Source organism: Haliotis rufescens, unplaced genomic scaffold (assembly GCF_023055435.1).
Source record: "Haliotis rufescens isolate VD_foot unplaced genomic scaffold, xgHalRufe1.0.p SCAF_1, whole genome shotgun sequence".
In the NCBI taxonomy this organism is placed as follows: Eukaryota; Metazoa; Mollusca; class Gastropoda; order Lepetellida; family Haliotidae; genus Haliotis; species Haliotis rufescens.
In genome coordinates, this window is record NW_025963779.1 from 18,950,182 (window position 1) to 18,977,180 (window position 26,999).

The following is a 26,999-nucleotide window of genomic DNA, read 5'->3' on the forward strand; positions in this document are numbered from 1 at the left end:
ACACGCGCAGCAGCACTATGAACGGTAATTAAGTGCAGGGTGTTTGATTGCCTGGCATCTTCGTCAATCGAACAGTGACAGTTCAACAACATGCCAAGATTAACAGAAGTGCAAAGAAAAACGTCATAGGCCGCTTGCAGGCAAGGGAATCCCGATCAGCTGTAGCCACGGTTTTCAATGTCGGTTCCATTACCATCACAAGGCTATGGGATCGGTTTCAACAGCATGGATCAACACGTGATCGGAAAAGGTCGGGACGACGTAGTGTAACCACGCCCGCCCAAGATCGCTATATCCGACAGCGCCACCTACGTGAAAGGACGACCTCAACCGCACCCCAAATACCAGGACTGCGCAGAATTTTCGACCAGACCGTACGAAACCGTGTACGAGCAACAAGTCTACGAGCAAGACCTCCTGTTCGACGCGTCATATTGAGTCGACTACAGCGTCAACAACGACTGCATACAGCACGGATCACAAGAGCCTGTCTACACAACAACGTTGATGTTCTCCCCTGTCCATCCAGATCCCCGGATTTGAACCCGATAGAGCACCCGTGGGATGAATCGGATAGACGGCTATGCCGACGTCAACCACAACCACAGACGTTGCAGCAGTTGGCTTTTGCGTTCCCAGGATGTGATTCGCATATACTCGTCTCTTCCATGGGCAGGAGATGTCAGGCCGCTATCGATTCCAACGGGGACATACCTGTTATTAATGGTAGCTGACCTTCACCTTGGAATTTTCCTATGTACCGATACCTGAGATCACTACAATCACTAAGTTTCCTCTCCACAACGTTTTGGCTCAATACCTTGTACGGTTCCTCGTATAAATGTATTTTCCTTCCTCACATAAATCTGGCTTAGCATTTCCTATTTTTGAAGAGTATACAATTTTGGTCACATTGTCAGCGACCGAGATTAAGAAGTCTGACAAACACTGTAAATATGTGCCATGTAATTGTTCTGGGGCAGTTCACTTAAACCTATCTCAATGCTTTGACTGTTTTTGTCAAAACACTTTTGGAATTGAATCTGACGACAAACCCGTGGCGCCGAGCCTAAAGTCCAAGGCCTAGAAGGGGACTCACATTACCACCCATGGTTTCTGTGCTCCAGAATCAATATCGGTAACTTCACTGTATACGGGCAAGGCAAAACTAGATTAGCTTGAATCAATACAAGATCCAATATCAGCCTTTCAAGACCGGTGTTATTGAGAAAAGCGATGAAGTGCCTGCGCATTGTGACCAATTAAACTAACGCGCAGTACCAATCTCCATCATCATCACATCACTGCCGCAACAGCTGCTATGCAATACCTGTAAGTGTTTCACAAACGGGTTTGCCATCACACAGAAAATGAATGCATTCGACAAACACTTGAATATTTCATGTTGTAACGAGCGAGGTATGCACAGCGCAGGGACTATATTTCCATCGATAATTTATTCAGTATTCGACTGAATACTATCTAACACCGTCCAATGATATTTATAAGCCCACTCTAACACTGTCTAACAACAAGATGCCTATAGCAAGCTTATCGATTGTCCTGATTGTTGTGAGTCAGAAGCAACAGCTGACGCCGCGATGACGCATTGTTCTGCATCACTCGGCTCCACACGTTTGTTCCTAGTCGTATGTTTCCGTGATCAGCAATTTTGTTACGGAAAGAGACGAGTTGCTCATGTATGGTTTCCATTCTTTCATCACTCGGCCGTAACTTAGGCATGTTCCAGAATGACTGGGCTGGTCACGAACGGAATGCATTCGTGACCAACTCGTGTTATTCCGGGACAAGCCGAATAGCGACTCGTGCCCTTCTCATGGCCATTTTTGCGACCGAGTTCCGTCTTAGCGCAAACGGGCAGACCTAAAATAATTGTCAACTCGTTGCGTAATGTTTCACCATTTTCCCCATATATTATTATATATTTCAGATGCAATTTAAAGCACATCGGGACGTGCGGAATTATATAGTATGATTGAACATATTTTAACTGTGTCTTTGGTAAATTTTTAGATGCAAGACATATGTAAAATCAAAAATTATTTCTGAGGGATTCTTTGACGAAGAACTTGAAATCTTACGCGCATTCTGATTGGTTTGTCGTATTTTCTCACATAACATTCATCAATAGGGGGACGAGTCTTCTTGCAGGTTACGGAAAGGGGCGAGTGGTGACGAATGGAACGGAATGGTTTCAATTTCACAAGCCACGGGATAACCCGAGCTGAACCGAGCGGATTGTCGACATGAGAGGCCGGAAGTAACCACTCACCGTCATCATTCAGTCATATCACGTTTACCGTTTTGTTTCCAAGCAAGAAACTACTACAGCTGCTGATAACAAACAATGTATTATTTGTATATACAATGTTTATTGGTGTAGAAAGGTCATAAGAAATAAGTGTATACTCAAAACAAAACATGGTGAACAAATAAAATCACGTGGTTTATGAATTGTTAACGTATAACTAATAATAATCAACAGGTTTGTAATATTGAGGATGCCGTGGCTTCATACCACAACCTAACGTGTATTAAGCCTAAAATACACCGCAACAGGAGATCTTCTCCGTGAGATTTATGATCTATAGTGTCAATATTGTAGGTTGCTTTCACCCATTCGTGTTTAATGTTAACTGCAATATTATCGAAAGACCAGGGGGGGGGGGGGGCAATTAGTAAGAAATAGAAGTAAACCAAGGAGGAGTTCGCAGTTTCACAGAACTCATGACCATATCTCCCACACTGGAACCACAGTTGTCTTTCCTTCCGAATCGTCCGAACAGAAAGGTTTCCGAATTAACGAGGTGCCTACCGAAACGTTTTCGGCATGACGAGGTTCAACAGTGACCACATTCAAAGCATTATGCCCAACTCACAAGATGACGTTTATGTGTCTGTCTATCTACAAGCTACATTTACAGGATTTCAAACAAGCTGTTATTGTCATAGTGTCTGACTCCTCGAGTACATAGTCCGTCATGGGAGCAGATATACTCAAACACACAGCTGAAACACGCAGACTCCTTATAATCAAGACGAATATAAACAAGTCCCTGCAGTGCCGAGGATGGTACTAAATGTGAAAAGAACATGAAAGACATACAATACTTGTTGTCATACAAGGGCAACATTAATCACGACTGTGTTCTCTAAAGACAAATCAGATGGACAACTCGTGTCTTGACTGACCACGTGATACAGCCTGTGTTCTATCCATCCCTCCGGAACACCAAGTACCTCACATTAAAAAAATACAGATACAGGCCACTACCTTTGCACTACTAGATGTAATCTGGCCTTTTAGGGCGTGTCAAAAATCATTGGGTTATCATTGCATATAAACGTATTCGACGATACACAGGGCATACGGAAATGACGTAAAACATTGTTTAACTTGCTGTATTTAAAGCTTATATTTCAACCGTTTCCTAGTAACGCCCAATTCAAGTAAGGCACGGGACAGATGGGCGGAGAGCCTGACAAAGACCGTAAAGCATTAAAACAGAAGTTTACAGGCGGCGGCCACGACCCACGTGACCAGGAGCGGGGTGACTGCAGCAGCAGCACTGGGGTCATCACCATCCGCATCAGCCATCTTCGCATCAGCCAGCTTGAGGAAGAAGCTGTATTTCACGGGGGAACCTTTAGGGAGGCTGAAGCTGAAGTCGTTACCAGACATCATCGGAGTCACAGCCTCATAGTCAGCGCCCTTCATCACCTGTAACAAGACAAATATTGAATCTAAAAGAGGACTATTATTTCACAAAACACACATCACATACTTTCGCTTTATTGATTAAACATTTGACAATATAAACAATATACATTTGAAAACAACACCAGAGGGTCGATAGTTCAATGTCAAGATGTCAGTATCTGACAACGATACAACACTAGACGGTCGATAATTCAATGTCAAGATGTCAGTATCTGACAAAGATACAACACCAGAGGGTCGATAGTTCAATGTCAAGATGTCAGTATCTGACAACAGTAAAACACTAGAGGGTCGATAGTTCAGTGTCAAGATGTCAATATCTGACAACGATACAACACTAGACGGTCGATAACTCAATGTCAAGATGTCAGTATCTGACAAAGATACAACACCAGAGGTCGATAGTTCAATGTCAAGATGTCAGTATCTGACAACGATACAACACTAGACGGTCGATAATTCAATGTCAAGATGTCAGTATCTGACAACGATACAACACCAGAGGTCGATAGTTCAATGTCAAGATGGCAGTATCTGACAAAGATACAACACTAGAGGTCGATAGTTCAATGTCAAGATGTCAGTATCTGACAACGATACAACACCAGAGGTCGATTGATCAACGTCAAGATGGCAGTTTCTGACAACAGTAAAACACTAGAGGGTCGATAGTTCAGTGTCAAGATGTCAGCATCTGACAAAGATACAACACCAGAGGTCGTTTGTTCAACGTCAAGATGGCAGTTTCTGACAACAGTAAAACACTAGAGGGTCGATAGTTCAATGTCAAGATGTCAGTATCTGACAACGAAACAACACTAGAGGTCGATAGTTCAATGTCAAGATGTCAGTATCTGACAACGATACAACACCAGAGGTCGATAGTTCAATGTGAAGATGTCAGTATCTGACAAAGATACAACACTAGACGGTCGATAATTCAATGTCAAGATGTCAGTATCTGACAACGATACAACACCAGAGGTCGATAGTTCAATGTCAAGATGTCAGTATCTGACAAAGATACAACACCAGAGGTCGATAGTTCAATGTCAAGATGGCAGTATCTGACAAAGATACAACACTAGAGGTCGATAGTTCAGTGTCAAGATGTCAGTATCTGACAACGATACAACACCAGAGGTCGATTGATCAACGTCAAGATGGCAGTTTCTGACAACAGTAAAACACTAGAGGGTCGATAGTTCAGTGTCAAGATGTCAGCATCTGACAAAGATACAACACCAGAGGTCGTTTGTTCAACGTCAAGATGTCAGTATCTGACAACGATACAACACTAGAGGTCGATAGTTCAATGTCAAGATGGCAGTTTCTGACAACAATACAACACCAGAGGTCGATAGTTCAATGTCAAGATGTCAGTATCTGACAACGATACAACACTAGACGGTCGATAATTCAATGTGAAGATGTCAGTATCTGACAAAGATACAACACCAGAGGTCGATAGTTCAATGTCAAGATGGCAGTTTCTGACAAAGATACAACACTAGACGGTCGATAATTCAATGTCAAGATGTCAGTATCTGACAACGATACAACACCAGAGGTCGATAGTTCAATGTCAAATGTTAAATGTTCATTTTCGAAGACATACTAGAATAATACTAGTATAGCATATGTATTTGGAGGTAAGTGATTAAAGAAGAGACTGGTATATAGATTTTAAAATATAATTTACGACTTACAGCTAATCGGAGATGTAGAAGTGTGCTGCATCCGCTAACACCCGCTAACGTTTTATATGGGACGATCCGTAGCGCCCAGCAGTGACATATATAGAAACTGATATAAAGAGGAACAAATTAGGGGATAGGATAACCGCAGCTTACCTTGTCCCTTGATATGAGACTATATTGACCCCCACCCCACCATTTTACTGTGCTGAGCTTGGAAAATGCATTCATGTGTGTCATGCATTTTTGGTGTGTAATATTTCTCATCAACATATGGCAATACAAAAGAGTTACATCTGTTGTAACATGACCGAGATACTGCAGCAGTGTGGCTAATGCCTCCAATAGACACTCATGCTATACCAGTATTCGTATGCCGAATATCATATGCATGGTTTACATAGAATGGCAGCTGTGGCCACGTTGTTGGCATCGAGGGATAACACACGTACAGCGACATATGGTGGGTATTGGTTACACTCAATGACTCAGTGAGTGCATGTCACCATAGCAACGACAGCCCAAAGTGCAGGTACACGCGTATAGGTAATTCACGCATGGGGACTGGTTTAACGTCTCTTTCAATGATAGTTAATGATAATAAAGTTTTCAGACTTTGGTGTATAGGGCAGGAAATAGTATAGTGAAATCGAGAATCAAACTAAAGGAAACGGCGGATTCTGACACAACTAAGGGACGCAACTGTGCACAGCTCTGTCAAACATGTCCCCAACAAACATGGTACATGTATGAGTACAATGTAAAAATAGGTTTAGAATGTAACACATACAAGACATATATAAATCTAAACATGTTAATGAAGGTGTTTAAATCCTAAACGAAATACAGATAGGTTGGTATTATGGAGTTACATTTTGGCTGGACTAACGAGTTTATGCACAGTCCAATCAAAATCGCGCAACGAAATCGAAATTCGGTTCGTAAACTGTCTTAGAGATTTCGGTCGATTGCAGGATTTGCAGGATTCGCCAATTCGTTGTCAACAGATACTTTCCAAATATTTTCATGTTTTTAATCAAGGTCTCACGTGATTTGATGCACTTCGCGATGTATATCAGATCGTCTTGTTTGAAACAAATGCAAGTGATAAGAGAGGTGGAATCTGATTGGTCCATAGGAGAGGCTTAGAAGAGACATAATTCGTAATAACCACTGGTGGCGCTACGGTCGAGCCTAAGAATTCCAGACTTGTTCGGCAAGGGTGGAAAAAGAACTTTTAAAGTCAGTTTACTCTCTTGGCTCGGGAAGGTACCCACAGCCTAAACAACACCCAAACACAACAATCCCCATAGTCTAAGCATGTGTAAAATCTAAACATGTTTAAATTCTAAATATGGTTAGAGTTTAATCATGTGTAGAATGTAAACATGTTTACGACAAAATTGATTTAATTGTGTATTATCCTTGGGTCTTTCCCACATTAAGACCCTAAACAGGGTTAGCTGTTAAACACAATCCTAAACAGGTTTTGACCAAAACACGCAAACATTATGGGACAAGAAACGGGTTTTTTGTGTTTGGGATCTACAGTGTAAGGAAGTACGTCATGGCTAACACTATAGTTATGCTACAGCGTCCTTCCAAATCGTTTCAGGAGCAAGCAAACCAATAGTTGACCACGGGGTAAATATAGATCGCGTCCAAGATTATTGCACTTATATAGCGACGTGCATGCACGTGTGTGTGTGTGTGTGTGTGTGTGTGGCTGCTTGTACTGGTCTGGCCTGGGGCCGATTTATAGTGCTAGCTCACTGAGATACTATGCCGCAGTTTAACATGAATACCCCACTCAGACATTGTATACTGACTCCGAGACGACCAGTCCTTGTTTAGCCCCTTAATGCCGAGCGCCAGACAGGGTAACAACAAGTACCATATTTAATCCTCTTTTGGTATGACGCGGCTGGGGATCGAAACCCGGACGGACGTTCTTCCACTAGATCACGGACGCGGTCCGTCCTGGTCGAAAGAAACATGAGATATGCTTCACTTCCTAGGATATTTGCTTTCAAATAAGAACACTAAGTCTTATATTTGAGATCGTGCTACAATATATTTGTTTATCGAGCTGGAAACCTGACATTTTTTTCTCCGCCTTTGCGATTGGCAATGACAGCAAAAATTATGTACCCTCTCGAGTATTCCAACCCGATAAGTATAAAGAAGGTTGCATGATCGAAAATATAAGTACACATATATGAAAGTGTTCTAGCAAACGAATCATGATGCAGTTTTTCTGGGATTACGATTAATGTACATCATAGCAGGGTTGTTAGTGCGGCATGTTTCGAATCGGGAATCAATTAGAAAAACACTATTGTACAGCCTGCAGCTCTGTGTAGTGACAAGTCAATATCATAAGTGTGTATAGGGAGCAGCACAACGATATTGTAACCGCAACTGAGTCCAGGCATTGCATCGTACCCCGACGCCGTGGATTTCGTAAAACTTTGACATTGACATCAATAATCCCACTGACCCGTGAGGATCCGGGGTAGGAAAGGTCTTCAGCCATCCTATGCTTGTCGTTAGAGGCGACTAACGGGATCGGGTGGTCAGGCTCGCTGACTTGGTTGATGCATGTCATTGTATCTCAAATGTGTGGATCGATGCTCATGATGTCAATCACCGGATTGTCTCGTTCAGCCTCGATTATTTACAGCTGGAATATTCTCAATCACCGGATTGTCTGGTTCAGACTCGATTATTTACAGCTGGAATATTGTTGAGTGCGGCGTTAAACAACAAACAAACGACAACAACAATAGTTCCACTACAACCAGGGACTAGAAGACTGAGAATAGTATTGGCGCCTTAGACGTTTCAGTAGGAGGATTCACCTGTACAGACTACCTTGTCGTTAACATAGTACTACATTACATTACACCCATAAAGCACCGAGGCAGCCTTATCGCTGCGTCTACCGTAAGCTTACGTTATTAAATGTATCCATTGTAAATATGCATACATGTAAATCTATGGGAGGGGGCGACCTAGGTTGTGATAATTGTGTCGAATCCTTTTCATGAGAATACTATATGTTTAAACTGAAAAAACCTAGGATTGCCAATATCAGCGACAGCTCACCTGAACACTCCAGGACGCCCTGATGACGTCGGTTATTTTTCATTTCTCTCTAATCTATCACCTAATACACGTGACACTGTTTCGGTCGGTTGTCATTGACCGTGAAATTTTGTAATTTCCCACGACCTGATATGTAGCTCTTCGTAGAGTTTGTAAAATATGTATTGGAGGGGGAAGAAAGTGGATGATTTTATATTTCCAGGCCGGCATGTCACAAGTGGCTGACTGTTGTGTAGAAGTGCATCTAGCCGTGGTCTCATAATTGTGGGTCCAAGAGAGGTCACGTGGTACTGCGGCCATACATACATACAACATACAACACAAGAAAACAAAAGTCTTTACGGCCATTTGTCATGCCACGCCTTTCAAATGTGCAACGTGAACGTGCCATCGGCATGTTGCAGACGGGAACGTCCGTATCTGAAGTCGCAAGGACGATGGGTTGAAGTCGACGGACTGTTTATGATTTGCAGACGCGTCTACAGCAAACGGGTACCACCGCTGATCGCCCTCGGCCAGGTCGATCACGTGTGACGTCACATGCAGAGGATCGTCAGATTGTCTTACGTCACATCCGTAACCGATTTTTGACGGCTACATCAACCAGAAATAAACTGTTTAGGGGTAGACTGAGTGCGCAAACTGTTCGAAACCGTCTGAGAACTGCTCACCTCCGATTCTGACTCAATTACACAGACGTCAACGTCAATTGTGGGCACGGCGACACTTACGATTGACTCAGAGGAATTGGAATCAAGTCTTCTTCAGTGATGAATCCCGATTTAATCTTCGATTTGCTGATGGTAGGGGGAGGGTGTGGAGGCGCCGTCATGAACGTTACGCCCAGTGTTGTGTACAGGAAGTTGACAGATTTCGAGGCGGAAGTGTCATTGTGTGGGGTGCTTTCTGTGGCAATGCACGTTCCAGGCTTCCTGTCATCCGTGGCAACCTCAACGCTGCTGCTTACCGCGACCAGGTACTGGCACCAGAACTTCTGCCTTTTATGTCAGCACATGGACCCAGTTTGATCTTCCAATACGACAATGCCAGGCACCACACAGCAATTTTGACAAGGAATTTCCTTCAGAATGCGGGAGTCAACGTCATGGACTGGCAGTCAAGGTCTCCCGACCTCAATCCCATCGAACACGTCTGGGATGCTCTTGGCAGAAGTCTGCGCACTCTCCAGAACCAACCACAGAAGTTGCAAGATCTTGGCACCATTTTGCAGCAACAACGGCGTCGTCTTCCCAATCATGTGTTCACAAGCATCACAAGGTCCATGCGGAGGCGTTGTGTGGCAGTTGTCAATGCACATGGTGGCCATACACGCTACTGATTCTCGTGCTTGGGACTTATGATTTAAACTGTTGATGTCATTACCGAATACCGTAGGTGCTTGGAACAAATTATGGTTACCACCGTTAATTGAAATCCTTCTTTGGACATTAATGATTAAAAATTACCTTCTCTGATACATTTGTCCGTTGTATATCATATATGGGATTACTTTTAAAAATGTGAAGTTTTTAATTTGACTCAGTATACATACATACAAACATACATACATACATAGAGACCCTGAACTGCAACGCTCTCAGAATCCCCCAGGAAGTGATACGGATCTTTCCCACATTTAGACCCTAAACACGTTTAGCTGTTAAACAGAATCCTAACCTTGTTTAGGCCTAAACGCTTTGAAATTATGACACAGGGAACATGTTTAGTTTTGTGTTTAGGATCTAAACACATTTTACAATGTAACGCAATAAGGCCAACGCTGTGATGCGGTCTGGCCATTTAATTTCCTAACGTCAGTGCGCAAAACACATTGAAACAACATGTGTTCTGTGTTGGGAACAGACTTTCCTTCTTGAGAGATTGTTTGATACTCTCTCAAAACAAACAAAATACAATGTTGAATTTTTATTGTTTCTGAAATTGAGACGCAGTGCAAGAAATCTTTTTACAATTGATACAGCTGACATGCAAAATACGAAATCAACGGACACAATACGTCGAAAACGTACACCCATAACGTGTGTATTGATTCTATTTGTTGGTCTAAATCTGGCAACACATACATGTAATACCTCTTTAATACTTTGATCAATTATGGAAGAGTGTTTTGTCATTTTCGGAGATTTTGTCAATATTTCACAATTAGGAATCGTGGTTGACGTGCAGCATTCTTTTTTCGCGCTTTGTTATATTACTGATCGAAATCTCCGACTCCACGCAATTGGGAAGCATCGATAGGAAATTACTGTATCCCGTTGTCACGGTGATAATTGTCGCCATGGCAACAAGTGATTTCCATCACTCCATTATTTCCATAAGTGTGCTTTCTTATAAACCTGTTCTAAAAAGGGAACAGAGGGGGAACAGCACGTCACAGCCAATATATTAAAGATGCGAGATTACATTTGCCCGATAGTTAATTACTTTTCCAGTGCGAGTCAAGCAAGTGATATCCGTTGTTAGCCTTATTTTAGGTCCGATATTCGGAACCGCGGGCTAAAATCTATATGAAGTCAAATAAATATGTGGATTGCAAAGATCATAAAAAGAGCATTTATTTTGTTTAGCTTCCTCGTGCAGTGCCTGCATTGTATACCGTGGCAACCAGTATTAAACCCAGTGCGGTGCTCTCCGATACACGATGACTCATGGCCATGTGGTTCCCAAGAATATCAATATAACTTAATAATTAATGCGCTGTGTTTGATAACGTCCAGTCCAAAAAAATATATCGACATAATCGACAATCTCTCTAGATTTAACTAGAGGGAATAAACACAGTGTATAACATGTTTCAACATGTTTAGATTAGGTGGACGTTGTGTTTAGGTAGTGGGCTGTGAAACGATAGCTTTTAGAACCTAAACAACTGAAAATATGCATCTCCATCAATCATACATATATGGCAATATCTGATCATGCATTGTCACTGTCACCATCATGTAACAAGTTACAGTCGTCACCCAAGATATGCATTTGAATTGTAATAAAAGTATTCTTAGAAGAACTGTGAACAACATGCTAAGAACATAATACCCACGTAAGAATCTTACAATAATGGTTATCATCAGTCAGTGTAAAGGTTATCAAAAGTTTTGTTTGATTATTGTTTAACGCCACATTCAGCAATATTCCAGCTATATGATGGCGGTCTGTAAATAATCGAGTCTGGACCAGACAATCCAGTGATTGATATCATTAGCATCGATCCACGAAATTGGAATCGATGACATGCATCAACCAAGTCAGCGAGCCTGACGAACGAACGCTTTAACCACTGGGCTACTCAATCATGTGGGTCATAATACTATTTTTTGCAAAAAAACTATTTGGGCGTCAGAGAAGGACGGTTATGCAAGAAACGAGAAACCGTCAGGGAGGCCATTCATTTATTTTCACTCTTCCAGCTGAGCAATTTCTCACCGTATTTGCACTGAATATAATCACAATCAAGAATATAAATGAATGAATGAATGAATGAATGAATGAATGAATGAATGAATGAATGAATGAATGAATGAATGAATAAATAAATAAATAAATAAATAAATAAATAAATAAATAAATAAATAAATAAATAAATAAATAAATAAATAAATAAATAAATATGATTGTGACAGGTCAATTATACTTCCAGTCTTTACCTTTATTTATATACCAACACGCCGCTCACGTGACTTAGAAAACACGATTAAGCCGTGACATGTTATTACAGATGAGTTGTTTTCTGATCGTCCCATGTGTGAGGGCGTTATGTCTGATATCACCACCATATAACGTCAACTGCCATGAGACAGACAGCCGTATTGTGTCAAGCCAGCGCGGGGTCATAATGACATATTTCCGTTACCATGGTAATCATACAGAAAATCAATGTGTTTACAATAATAGTAACAGACAATTGATGCAGATTGGGTTAAAAATACCGACACTTTGGAAAATAGATAATTCGGCTATTCTTAAAGGGAAAATTAATATTTGTTTTATTATTTTATGAAACAGCTCTTTGGGGTTTGTACTATATCGTTGATCAAGCTACCCTAAGTTATGTAGGATATTTAGAAGATGAAAAGTACCATGCATGAACGCATGATATAAATATTACATACATACATACATACATGCACGCACGCACGCACGCACGCACGCACGCACACACGCAAACACACACACACACACACACACGCGCGCGCGCGCACGCACGCACGCACGCACGCACGCACGCACGCACGCACACACACACACACACACACACACACACACACACACACACACACACACACACACACACACACACACACACACACACACACACACATACATACATACATAGAGACCCTGAACCGCAACGCTCTCAGAATTCCCCAGGGAGTGATACGGATCTTTCCAACATTTAGACCCTAAACACGTTCAGCTGTTAAAAGGAGTCCTAACCTTGTTTAGGCCTAAACGCTTGCAATTATGAGACAGGGAACATGTTTAGTTTTGTGTTTAGGATCTAAACACATTTTACAATGTAACGCAATAAGGACACACACACACACACACACACAAAGACATTCTCTTAATGATGACAACTCGAATTGTTCCCAAATATGTTTCAATTTTATCTTCTTCTTTTATATATATAATGATTGAAGATGATAATTCTTTCAAACGTTTAAACAAATGTCAGCCTTGAGATACAGTTATCTGAGTTATTTAATGTACAGGAGATACCATCTTCCCGAGGCAAGGGAGTTAACTGACTATAAAATTCCAGTTCCTTCCTTGTCGAACTAGGCTGCAATTATGGTGTTACATTTTGGTTGGACAAACGAGTCTATATATAGTCCAATCAAAATCGCGTTACGAAATCAACATCCGGTTCGTAAACTGCCGTGCAGATTTCGGTCGACTGCAGGATTTGCAAAACATGTGTACCGTCAACTTAGCGTCAACAGATATTTTCCAAATCTTTTCAAGTTTGTAATCAAGGTGCAAATTGATTTGATGCATTTCGCGAAGTAAGGCCCGTTATTACGATATAAAGCTTGATTACCGATCGGATCGCTTTCACTTGGCGCCGCAATTTTGATTGAAACAAATGCAAATTATATCAGAGGTGGAATCTGATTGGTCAATAGGATGGACATAACTCGCAATAGCCACTGGTTGCGCTACGATCGAACCCAAAAATTCTGGTCTAGTTCGTCAAGGGTGGAAACTGGACTTTCATAGTCAGTTTACTCCCTTTCCTCGGGAAGATGAGGAGATACCAATATATATAAGTAGGTCAAGATTGTAGATGATAATTATTTTAAACGAATAAATAAATGCCAGCCTTGAGATACAGTTATCTGAGTTATTGATACAGTAGATACAAACCTATAATACTGTTGTCTACCCGAACAGGTCTTAACAACCTTAACATGCCTTTCTCTACCTGGATAGACCTCGGCAACTAAAATATACTGTTGTCTACCCGAACAGGTCTTAACAACCTTAAAATGCTTTTCCCTACCTGGACAGACCTCGGCAACTGAAATATACTGTTGTCTACCCGAACAGGTCTTGACAACCTTAACATGCTTTTACCTACCTGGACAGACCTCGGTAATTGAAATATACTGTTGTCTACCCGAACAGATCTTGACAACCTTAACATGCTTTTACCTACCTGGACAGACCTCGGCAACTAAAATATACTGTTGTCTACCCGAACAGATCTTGACAACCTTAATATGCTTTTACCTACCTGGACAGACCTCGGCAACTAAAATATACTGTTGTCTACCCGAACAGGTCTTGACAATATTAACATGCTTTTACCTACCTGGACAGACCTCGGCAACTGAAATATACTGTTGTCTATCTGAACAGGTCTGACAACCTTAACATGATTTTCCCTACCTGGACAGACCTCGGCAACTGAAATATACTGTTGTCTACCCGAACAGATCTTGACAACCTTAACATGCTTTACCTACCTGGACAGACCACGGCAACTGAAATATACTGTTGTCTACCCGAACAGATCTTGACAACCTTAACATGCTTTTACCTACCTGGACAGACCTCGGCAACTAAAATATACTGTTGTCTATCTTAACAGATCTTGACAACTGGACCAACATTCAAAGCACAGACAATACAATTCTCCTTTCCCGCAATCAATGCACATACAACACAATCAGCCACTAATCAATGCAAAAACAACACAATTAACTACTTATCATAGCACAAACAACATAATCAGCCACTAATCAAAGCACAGACAACACGACCAACCGTCAATCAATGAACAGACAACACAATCAACCACTAATCAATGAATATACATTATCAAACATCAATCAATGCAGAAACAACATAATCAACCACTAATCAAAGCACATACAACACAATCAGACACTAATCAAAGCACAGACAACATAATCAGACACTTATCAAAGCACAGACAACATAATCAACGACTAATCAAAGCACAGACAACACAATCAGACACTAATCAAAGCACAGACAACACAATCAGACACTAATCAAAGCACAGACAACATAATCAGGCACTAATCAACGCACAGACAACTGAATCAACCAACAATCAAAGCACAGACAACACAATCAGCCATCAATAAACGGACAGACAACACAATTCACCAAGAATGCACAGACAACACCGTGTGTCGTGAGAGGCGACTATAGAGGATCGGTTGGTCCAACTTGGTGACTTGGCTCATTGTGTGTTTCCGGCTCTTGATGACGTGTTTTGCTTGGTCCAGACTTGAATAGTTACAGGCCGCCGCGATATAGCTGTAATCAATCTTGCTGCAGCGTTAACTCACTCACTCACTCACTCACTCACTCACTCTTTCACTCACTCTTTCACTCACTCACTCACTCACTCACTCACTCACTCTTTCACTCACACACTCACTCACTCACTGTAATATCCCGTCACGGTGGCCGTTTCAAGAATCTATGACATCTAGTCTAACACATTAAGCATTGCCACATCACTCACCTTCTTGGAGAGTCTGACAGCGCCCCCATCCCCGAGATTGTAGGCGACCCCATCTGTCCCCGCAGGTGTCAACGCTGCCGGGGTGGCAGGTCCTTTAATGTTTAGCATCAGCTTCAAGGTGGCAGCAGTGTCCGCAAACGTCATGTTCGCCATCTCCACAACCACTCTCACGTCTCCCTCCATCACTGTCGTATTTTCCCCGTCTATTGCGATGTTACCGCCCTTGGTAAACAATTCAATGTTCACCTTGAACGTTCCTTCAAAGACAGGCGCAGTGCCTACCAGACGCTTAAAAGTAATGTTTACGTTAGTCTCTGCAGTCTCGTCTGTCTCACTTCCAAACGTGAACATTGCTGCAGGCAGAGTGTTGTTTAGGCCAGCAATTGTAGCATTATCAGCTTTGACCTGCTGAAGATCCGCGAACATTACAGTCAGTTTATTTTCGTCTTTGGAAATGTTGCTCTGTTTGGAGGCCATTAGCGATTTTGTCATAAATTCCACGTAAGTGTTAGTGGTGTTTACTTCATAGGACATGTCTGCGGTACAGGCCGCCATACACAACACCAACACGGCCAAACTCAACTTCATCATCGTGGTTAAATACTACACAATGTATCACGGGTACAGTCCAAGTGTCTCTCGCCTCTAGACGTCTCTAGATGTCTTGGTGATGTGGAGGTTGTTATCGCACCGGTAGACGCTCCCAGCAATGTACAATTACCTTTATTACCTGCACAAACCACGTGTCCCGTCCCACAGGTGCAAAATACACCGCCGCTCTCTCATTGGCTGTCCTGCCTCGCAGCGATTGGTTATTTATTATCAAAGCGATCGCATCGACCATGAACAGAGGCCTCATTTTCACATTCTAGAAAGCATGGGTGGTTGAGTTACACCAGAACACGGAAAGGAAATTGGGTGGACTCATCACATGTATTAAAAAGTAGAGTACGGCTTGAAAAAACGCGTGACTTTGTTGGAGCATGACATCTGTCGTGTGGTGTATTATTGATGTACAAATATACATATAGAGATTTATATGTGTAGATAAATAGATATACATGTATACATACTAAATTAATAGGTTGCATCTTCGTGACCTAAAAACTTTATGCACACTGTAGACATGTACGGGTACCCCATGTGGTGACAAAGACACGGGGTTGACACGGGATTTGAAATACCAACTCGCTGCATCGATGTCCAGCCACAAACGTGGATACACAGATGTTACCATTAGATCAATACTTGGCATACATTATGTGGATTTCTCTTATTAGTCACCAGATTATTTCTGAACACGCTCATTTGTGAGAATACTGATGCAGCGACATGATATAGTTGTGGTCGACGCCCAAATTTGTTTTTATAAGTCAGTATTTCGCAATATCCTTCAGCCGAGCAGTGTAGTTACATAGACACATATTTTCCTAATCTTTACATGACATTGTTTACAATCAAGGTGCTCAAGTGATCTGATGCACTTCGCGAGGTAAGGCTCGTTATATTAGAATATAGATTTTGATTATCGATCAGATGGTCTTGACTGGGCGCCGCCATTTTGTTTGAAGCAATTGCAAGTGATATGAGAGGTGGAATCTGATTGGTCAGTAGGATGGACATAGCAGGGACATGGCTCGTAATAGCCACAGGTTAGATCCAGCAAGGGTAGAAACTGAACTATATTTCTCATTTAACGCCCTTGCCACGGGAAGATGTAGTCACGACTGTTGCCGAGTTGGTCTTTCATCGCCAACATTTTTTGTAAATCCAAAAAGTAGACCTGACGCACACTGAATTTGATATTTCGTAGCGTTTCGGAACCGTAAATATTTCAGGGAAAACTATTGTAGCCAGCCCACACCTCAGCGTGCCCATCTTTCTGAACTAGTCGGTCCGTAGCGGAAGCGGATCCTGAATTTTGAAAAAAAGAGTGAGGCACATTATAGCCGTGCGCGTGGTTAACGTGTAAGGTGTGTGAAGAAATGAGGTGTGCGCACCCCTATATCGGCTAACAACGAGTTCTAGTCGCGAGTTCAATAGCAAGTAATAGTACGTGCTGGTGTGATTTACCCGGTGACTGAAAACGGCGACAGCAAATTTGCGTAGATAACAATTGAGAAGTATTGTGACAATGAAGAGAATTCATTTGCTGTAAAAATGGAATACTTTTTGTTACCCCAGAGAGCAATAATGAATAGCGTCATGTCATTCATCAAATGATCGTGAAGGTTGAGACCTTAACGTAGTGATAGTTGACTCAACGACATACTCCTTAATTGATCCCATGTGATTGTTTATGGGGTTTCAGCATACTGTGAGCGTAATATTGCTAGCTGGATTTTCACTGAGATATCTGGATGATCATAGCATTAGCTATAGTCTTTATATTCTGATGCGGTTTCTGTATCTGATTAAGTTGGTCCATTGCTGTCCATTTCTCTTTCAACGTTGACTCGTTTACATAACACATGCATCATTGACTCGTGTATATGACACATGCATCATTGACTCGTGTATATAACACATGCATCATTGACACGTATAGCAAGAGAAAAATCAACAAATTTCACTATAAAGTTGGAGATATAGTGAAAATCAGTTATTTGAAAAAAACCTTTAGCAAGGAGCACAACTTGCGTTGGACGGAAGAATTGTTCAAAATTGCCACACGTACACGTCTACAGAACATACCACAGTACTCATTGAAAGATTTTCATGGCGAACCCGTGCGAGGACCATTTTACGAACAGGAGCTTCAGAAGGTCGATATAGATTTAGACGCAGTTTGGAACATCGAAAAAGTGTTGAAAATAAAGCGTGAGAGAGGGAGGGTCTTTTACCTAGCGAGGTGGACTGGCTGGCCATCCAGTTTCGATAGCTGGGTACCCGAAAGGGAAGTGAAAATCGTCTAAACATGGATAAATATGTCTTATTTAGCAGTTCAGATTCCAAGGATTACTTTCCCAATTCACCCTATTGTTTCCGAGTGAAGCTATCTCAACGCCTGCAGCTAGAAGGTGTGTGGTTGGTGGCTTTATTAGAGTTAAAGTTTGGGAAGCTAAACTTGAAAGACATAAACAATTCCACAATAGACCTGATGTGCAATCTGTGCGATAGTTCTCACGTTTGAGAGGGTAATGTCCCTTTGTTAAGACGTGTTGATTTGCGAGACGGCCCCAATTACTATTTCCATCTCTCATGGTACATACCAGTGGTTTTGAAAGACACCTCCGAAATTCAAATCTATATAAAGTGTGCAGAGGGTACGCCACACTCATTTCTGAAAGAAGACGTGAACGTGTCACTTGTCTTGCGTCGCTATCCATTTTTAGAGTGAAACTATGGAACGTAAATTGTATATAGCCGATCCTAGTAAAATCGACCGAAAGGGTCTAACCCACCAGTGGTGAAGGGTCGTCCACGTTCCCAAATCATTTCCATTCTACCCAGAAAGCCTCCAGCGTCAAAATCGAGCAGATCATCGGTCAAATTAGAAGTGACGTCACGCAACCAAGAATTGGTTGAGAGAGCAGAAGCTGCACAGAAGAGAACCAAAGCTATACAAAGGCAAGCAGGTGAAAAAATTGTCACAACGAAGAAAGTTCGTCGTGAAGGAGAGACTAAAAAGCCATCTCTGAAGTTTAACAATACTCCAGCTGTTGGTAAAAAGGACATTTTCCCCCAATAACATGTCGGTACTCACAGAGAAGCAGTTTACAGAAGCTCTCCCTTCTTCTCTGAATTTGTTTGAACTTGATCCCTATCAAACTAGCATCCTACAACATTATTACGACAATGTTCGTCCTCTCTCAGTCTCACGGACTCCAGTCACGTGGAATACCACATTAGCAACGCTGGTAGTGATTACGTCGATTTGCGTCGAACCAGAATTCACGTCAAACTAAGAGTGACCCATGCTGACAATTCGCCTCTCGCTGATAAGGAGAAAGTTTGACCCGTCAACCTGACATTGCAGAGTCTTTGGTCTCAGATCAGTGTTTACCTACAGGGACAGCAGGTGAGCTCGAGCAATGGGGGTTATCCTTACAAGGCCATGATGCAATCCCTTCTGGAGAATGGCATGGATGCCAAGTCCAGTCAGCTTCAAAGCCAACTATTGTACAAAGATACTGGAGACAGTGAGGTGAGGTGAAATGGGGTTTAACGTCGCGTCCAAGATTATTGCACTTATATAGCGACGTGCATGCACGTGTATATGTTACAGGAAACAAGTATAATCAGTGATTAAGTCTAATGACTGAAAATTTCAGTGATTATGTCTAATAACTGATTCACTCGGTGGTTATGTCTAATTACTGAAATCTTCAGTAATTAGACATAATCACTGAAATGAACCAAGGGATTTTATACTTGTTTACTTAAAGCATATTCCTATATGTGTGTGGCTGCTTGTACTAGTCCGGACTGAAGCCGATTTATAGTGCTAGCTCACTGAGATACCATGCCGCAGTTTAACATGAATACCCCACTCAGACACAGTATACTGACTCCGAGCCCAGTCCTTGTTTTGGCCCCTTAATGCCGAGCGCCAGACAGGGTAACAACAAGTACCACATTTTAACGTCTTTTGGTATGACGCGGGCGGACGCTCTACCATTAGACCACGGAGGCGGTTACTGGAGACAGTGTGGCAGATGTAATGACCCTGACCCTTACGGCGGTGGAAACGATGGGCTCATCAACCGCGGAGCTTTCATATCTGGAAGCAAGTCAGTGACCCTGTCCGGTCCCCTTTGTGAAGATGTGTTCAATTTCGATCGACACCTGGTGAGTGGTGTGGATGTCGGCATCAAGCTATTCAGATCCGACACATCCTTCGTCTTGATGTCGGGAGAAAGTAGCAGTGAATATAACATTGAACTACAAGACGTGTACTTGAAAGTATGTAAATAAAAAATTAATGATGCATTCATTAATCCTTGCTCACAAATGCTCTCTACCAATATGAGGGGGCACGGGTGGCCCAGTTGTCTAAGGCACCGCGATTCGCTGTGCAGAGTTGCGTCCCTTAGGCACGCCAGAAACCTATGATTGTGGGTTCGAATCCCGGTTCGTCCCGATTATGTTTCTAGGTTCGTCAGCACCATACCCGTGCTCGTGGGTTTCACCGAAGTGGTAAACGTCCGAGACCTGCATCACTTCGGGCTTTCCTCCAACATAAAGCTGACACGCCATGATATGACCGGAATACTGTTAAAAGCGGCGTTAAACCCAACTCACTCACTAACTCTATCAATATGCGAGGTCCATGGTGGAAATGGTATCAGTCCCATCGTCTCACCTGTCTTACACATGGAACAATATGTTTCTGAATAACATGCCTAGTCGACTCATTGTGTCCCTGGTTAAAGCCGATGGGGTGTGAGGATCCTACACAGTCAACCATTTCTGTTTTGAAGGAGACATTGTCAAAAGCATGGGTCTCTATATGAATGGTACTAGTGAACCAGGACGTCCGCTCGAGACAGACGACATCGAAGCTGACACCAGCCTGAATGACTGGAACAATACATGGCGAAAAGACAAAGGCCTTGGTATTGAACGCACAGAGTTTTCTACTGGCTACGCCCTTTACGTATTCAATCTTCAAGATACAGTCACGGATGGGGACTATCTGAACCTGGTCCGGTCCGGCAATCTCCGTCTGGAAGTACAGTTCACCCAGCCCCTAACCCACACGTTCAATATCATAACCCTAGCCAGGTTCCCGGTCATATAGAAATTGATCAAAGTCGAAATGTGTTCCTGAAGTAAAAAACAAACAAACAAAACAAATCAAACAAACAAACAAAAATGAACGCAGATGAATTGCTGTGTGCCATTCAGAGCGATCCGTATCTTCGTCGACGCATAGTCGTGGTGTTCTCCCGAGATTCCTCACCCTCCTCATCACAACATGGAGCTTGGGGATGTGTGGTCAACACGGATGTGACGCGGTCGAGGGGACACCATTGGGTTGCTTTCTATTTTGAAAACGATGTCGCAGATTTTTTTGATAGCTTTGGACACAAACCAGATTATTATAACCGGGAATTCACTCAATTTATAAAGAAACATTCTCGTCAGTATCGGTACAACACGAAAGCAATTCCAACAATCAACGTCCAAAACGTGTGGATTTTACTGTTTATTTTTCTTGCTTCAAACATGTAGAAGTAGAGACTCTATGATAGACATCGTGTCTACGTTTAGTGCGGATAAACGACAATATGATATGTTCGTATCACGATACATCTGCAACTATTTCAAAAACCTAACCAACGTTTTTTAGAATTATACTGTTGAGTGTGAATAGACTGACACCTACACGATCCACGGCATAATCCAATTGAGTTTAACAGAATAATACTTCAAACACGTCAAAAGTTGAAACGTATCAACTTAATACCATACAAGATGCACCTTTAGAATTCAGACGTCGGTTCCACAAAATTATCGTAGCGTTAAGGTTAACGCAAGTCACATACTTTAACTTAGACCAACGACTGTCGTTGCGCTACAAAACGATCGCCTTGTGGAACGGGGCCTTGCACCTCAAAGTTTACAATCACGTCGCAATACCCGATGACGTAAATGGTGGAATTTTGTTGCAAGATCCATCGGCGAAAATATTGTTTACCTAACCAAGCTTTGTACATCCTAATAGTTTACATACTCCTCTGTCTCTGTATTGTAACCAAATAACCCTAGAAAAGAATAAAAGGTTGAAAACGTTTCACCAGGTTTTTGTCACAATATTTAAGGAGGAACTGTTAAGTTCCATGTCATTTGAGAAGTAATTTTCGATCGAGAATGGCCAGATGCTTGCTGCAGCATTATACTTTTCTAAGACAGCTCATTCTACAAAATGATTATGACGAAACACTCGATGACATACGCGGCATGACTAGAGGACAGATCAAAGCTGTCAAAGCGATTGTCAAGCGACTGAACGGACGCATACCCGTCACTCGGAATGAGAACCGAAGGTATCTGCAACCCAATCCTCACAACACTTATCTGAGGATTTTAAGGCGCATCTCTCTCCCCGAAACTCCAGATAGGAGTGTTAAACGCAGTTTTATCAATCATACCCATTTGATCCCATTCGTGTTTAAATACGAACACGTGAGACAGGTGAGAGACGAAGCGCAAAACAATATACGTCGTCGTCGTCGTCGTCGTCAGGCTGCTCAAATAAGAGGCCCCCCTCATTCCCCGACCGGCTTAAAATAGGGTTTATGCAAATCTGTATGTTCAACATGAGCTCGAAATGCTCAGTGCCGCTTGCAGTACCTACTACCATTACCATTATTGGAGGTACTTGCAGCGGAAAAACTTACTTGACCAAACGAATACTGCAGAATGCTAAGACTATGTTTGAAAAGTCACCCCATCTCACCGTGTATTGTTATGCTGCATGGCAGGAAATGTATGAGGAAATGCAAGCTTCCATTCCAAATATACAATTTCACGAAGGACTACCAACTGAAACCGACATTCATGAGTGGTCCGATACATCCCACAAAAACAGGATTTTGGTACTAGACGACCTCATGATGGAGATTTCAGCAAGTAAATTGATGATGTCTATCTTTTCCACCCTTTCACATCATCTAGGCATCACTGTACTTAATCTCCAGCAAAGGGCTTACCCCAAGGGTCCTGGTTCGCGCACGTTGAGTTTAAATACTCATATATTCATTTTAATGTTTAATCCTCGTTCTGCACACGAATACAAGATTCCAGCTTCACAAATTTTTCCAGGACAAGCCAAATATTTTTCCGAATCCTATCGGGATGTAGTAGAAGGGGGAAAGTATGGTTATTTAGTCGTTGATGCATCGCCTTACAATAACCCAGAGTATGGTCGCTTATGCACGGGTATCTTACCCGGTGAGCTTTGTACCCTCTATTTACCTCGAGACTGAAATATCATACATAACCTATGCAGTGTCCGTAACTTATTCAGTTGCTAATGAACTGCGAGATGCGCAAGGTCTACTTCTGGAAGATAGTCTGTACCACACCAGCTCGCACTTTACATATGTCAGTGCGTCCTGCCGGAGCAATAACGGTTAAAGAAAGTCAAAGGGTGTTTTACTATAAGGAAGCGTACATACATTCCTTACAAGAAGCCTTGCTCGAATCAATAGATATCCCTGATCAGTTTGGTGGACCCATACCTTATATCCACAAGAGGACTGAATACAACCCTTGAAAGGAATATATAAAAAATAAAAACAAACAACAAAAACAATACCATGACTGAGTGTATTGTACCATGTTTAGATTTTCTTCACTTGTTGAGCGATTTCGTACCCGTGCAAAGAAAATCCCCTTTATCTCACTTAACCAAACCTCAGTTCAAGGCTTTCATCACTTTGGTGTATAATGTACTCATAGGTAACATTCCGTTGGAGGACAGTGTTAAAAAGAAACTGCAGCGCTACAAACATGTCATTCGTTCGATAGCGAGCAAAACGCAGAGTAACAAACACAAGCTGCAGCTGATATCTCATCACACACACACACACACACACACACACACACACGCACGCACGCACGCACGCACGCACGCACACACACACACACACACACACACACACACACACACACACACACCACCCCCGTGCATTGCCGCCCTCGATACGTATTTAGAAGCAGATGACGCTACGGATGAAATCAGTTCTGAGGATGAACCCTGTGATAGTGATATTACTATCACGAGAAACTTATCAAAGGTTGACCCAGAAGAGGGACACCAGTCCTCCACCCCACAGTAAACCTACATCTACTTTGATGACAACAGGCGGTGAAAGTCAGTCAGGAGGATCTGCTGTCAACACTATCACACATAAGTCGTCTTCAGAAGGGACTAAGGACGAACCAACTACATCATCATCATCATCGACATCTAATGCAACGACAAAGGATGAACACGTCTACCATCATGGAATGCCGAGTGTCGTTAATGAATCGGATGATATACTCGAACAACTTTTGCGAGATATCAAAACTAACTCCACTATTGGAAAACTAGTGGGTGTGTGGCAGCTCTTGAAACAACACCAACGCGACCTGGGACTTTCGTTATGGAATGCCAAACTCGAACTGAGTGACAAACACGGACAAACTAAACATGGTTCCAATATCATTGAATTGATGAGACATTTCATTTTGTCTTCTCACAAAGACGAGGAGGTGCCACTGGCTTCCAACAATTTAAATCACAAGTGAAAAAGAACGCAGGTTATGACAAGTTTTTGTCGCAAGAGGGGAATGGTCTAAGAAAACATATGCATGTTCGAAGTAAAGTAAAGTTTGGCGTTCCAGGTGTTGGCAAAAAGCTCCAACCATTAGAAACTGACTAATTGTCTATCAAGATGGAAAACAAATAATAATATTAAAAATGTAAACCACTGATGTGTTTAACAATAAAGTCTTTACATACATGACTTGGTTGGTTGTTCTTCACAAAATGGATCAAGGTTCTAGAAAGAGTTACCTCCCATGGGTTGAGCTTTTCTCATATTCAAAGAATACTTGTCAAAAGGCTTTCGACTATGTCGTCATCAACCATGTGACGAGAAAATCGGACAATTGATAATATGCAAACTCCACGCATCACCTTACAATGTATTCCAAAATGGTCATTAACCCTGTTCGGAACTGTGTTTCGAGTATTTTATCATTGAGAAAACGCATTTCCGAATGATCATCACGGCGGGAAAAAACTCGTTTTTCCATTTGTTTTGGTGCTGTTTAATGGAGAGGTGGCTGGATAAACGGCTTTACCCTTGGAATGGGATTTTCTAAACCATCAATATACTCAAAGGTGTCATCACAAACGCATTTCTACGGTGGCCCATAAGGGACATGGAGTCTGTTTTTCCATATTTTGATATTTCACTTACATTTATCGTAACCTTTTGCAAATTATTGTCTTACATATATGTGATAAATCATGTGTAAAGAAGATATTGAATCGCTGAAAAACGAAACGAAAATGTCAAAAACTAAAATTAAAATGTCAAAAACAAAAACGAAAATGTCAAAAACTAAAAAGAAAATGTCAAAAACAAAAGCGAAAATGTCAAAAACAAAATGAAAATACAGAAAACTATTTCCACCGTGGTGATAGTAGTTTTCTGTGGTTTCATTTTAGTTTTTGACATTTTCGTTTTGTGTTTTTGACATTTTAATTTTAGTTTTTGACCTTTTCGTTTTGGTTTTTGACATTTCCATTTTAGTTTTTGACATTTTCGCTTCACATTTCAGCGACTCCAAAGTACATTTTCCATGTTTTCGGATGTTTTTATACATGATTTATCACATATTTGTACGGCAAATTGTGTTAATTTGCAAAAGGTAACGATAAAAGTAAGTGAAACATCAAAATATGGAAAAACAGACTCCATGTCCTTTATGGGCCACCGTAACACCCACATGTACGGAAGCCTTTCGGGGTCATTTGTTTTTTCCTTGAAATTTAATGACATATATGTTGAAAATTCAAGATACTAAGTATAAATTACAAGATAATACGTTGAAATGTCAAGTTATAATCTAAAATTTCAACTTATTATCTAGAAATTTCAACTTAGTATGTATCTTGAAATTTCAAGAAATTTCTTTAAAAAAAAAAAATGGCCCTAAAAGGTTTCCGTAGGGTGTTGTCCTAGCTCCTAGATAGCGTTGAACGAAAAGACGAAAGAAGTATTCTCGCCAAGTTCAGGTGTGGTTCCCTTCCGCTCTCCATTGGAACGGGACGCTACTCCAAGCCTCCTATCCCTTCATTCAAAGTACATGTAAATACTGTACAAACTCCAGTGGTGCTCTTGAAGATGAGAAACACTTTCTCATTGACTGTCGTCTCTATTCTTACATGAGATTTGACCTAATTCGTGCTGCTGAATCTGAACCCTAACTTCAATTAAGAAAACGAACAACTTTATGGATAACAACTTTTGGTTTATTGCACACAGCCACGTTTCGATGTAGATTCTTACACCGTTATCAAGCTGGAGTGACAGCAACCAAGTGATTAGAGGTATACATGTATAGGCATGACATATTGTGATAAACAGCAGATTAACATACAGTACTGGTAACTCTGATACCTGCTGTGTTGATATCAACCACCTGGAAATGTCAGAAAAGCTTCCAGTCAAGAGAGTGTTCATAACAGAGGGAAAGAGAAATAGGAGACGACCACAACGACAGGCGGTTGGAATGAGAGATTGACGGGGATATGGAATGACATGTGTTCAGCAGAAAGGGAATGGTGTGAAGCAAGTGGTATGTCTAAACGTCTAAACGACAACTAAAACACCGATATATCTGGTTGAGGAAAGCGTTTGACAAGTGTGTTCCACGAGAGAAAAGACAATATAGAAGTCGGGTACATAAGGAACGGGAAAAT

The 26,999-nt window shown here is 41.7% G+C and overlaps 1 protein-coding gene across 1 annotated transcript; it reads right to left on the reverse strand.

The window, feature by feature from the left end:
* Positions 1-2,373: 2,373 nt before the first annotated feature.
* Positions 2,374-16,311, reverse strand: LOC124113371. The gene is made up of 2 exons (XM_046473673.2): positions 15,572-16,311; positions 2,374-3,742 (listed from the first exon to the last, which is right to left on the reverse strand). Exons 1-2 carry the CDS (start codon positions 16,160-16,162, stop codon positions 3,521-3,523), a joined length of 813 nt encoding a protein of 270 aa, XP_046329629.2. The 5' UTR covers positions 16,163-16,311; the 3' UTR covers positions 2,374-3,520.
* Positions 16,312-26,999: the final 10,688 nt, after the last annotated feature.

Coding starts and splice junctions, on each gene's coding strand:
- LOC124113371 (XM_046473673.2), bottom strand. CDS start 16,162: ATGATGAAGTTGAGTTTGGCCGTGTTGGTGTTGTGTATGGCGGCCTGT. Junction 3,743..15,571: donor CTGTCAGACTCTCCAAGAAG/GTGAGTGATGTG, acceptor GTCTTGTTACAG/GTGATGAAGGGCGCTGACTA.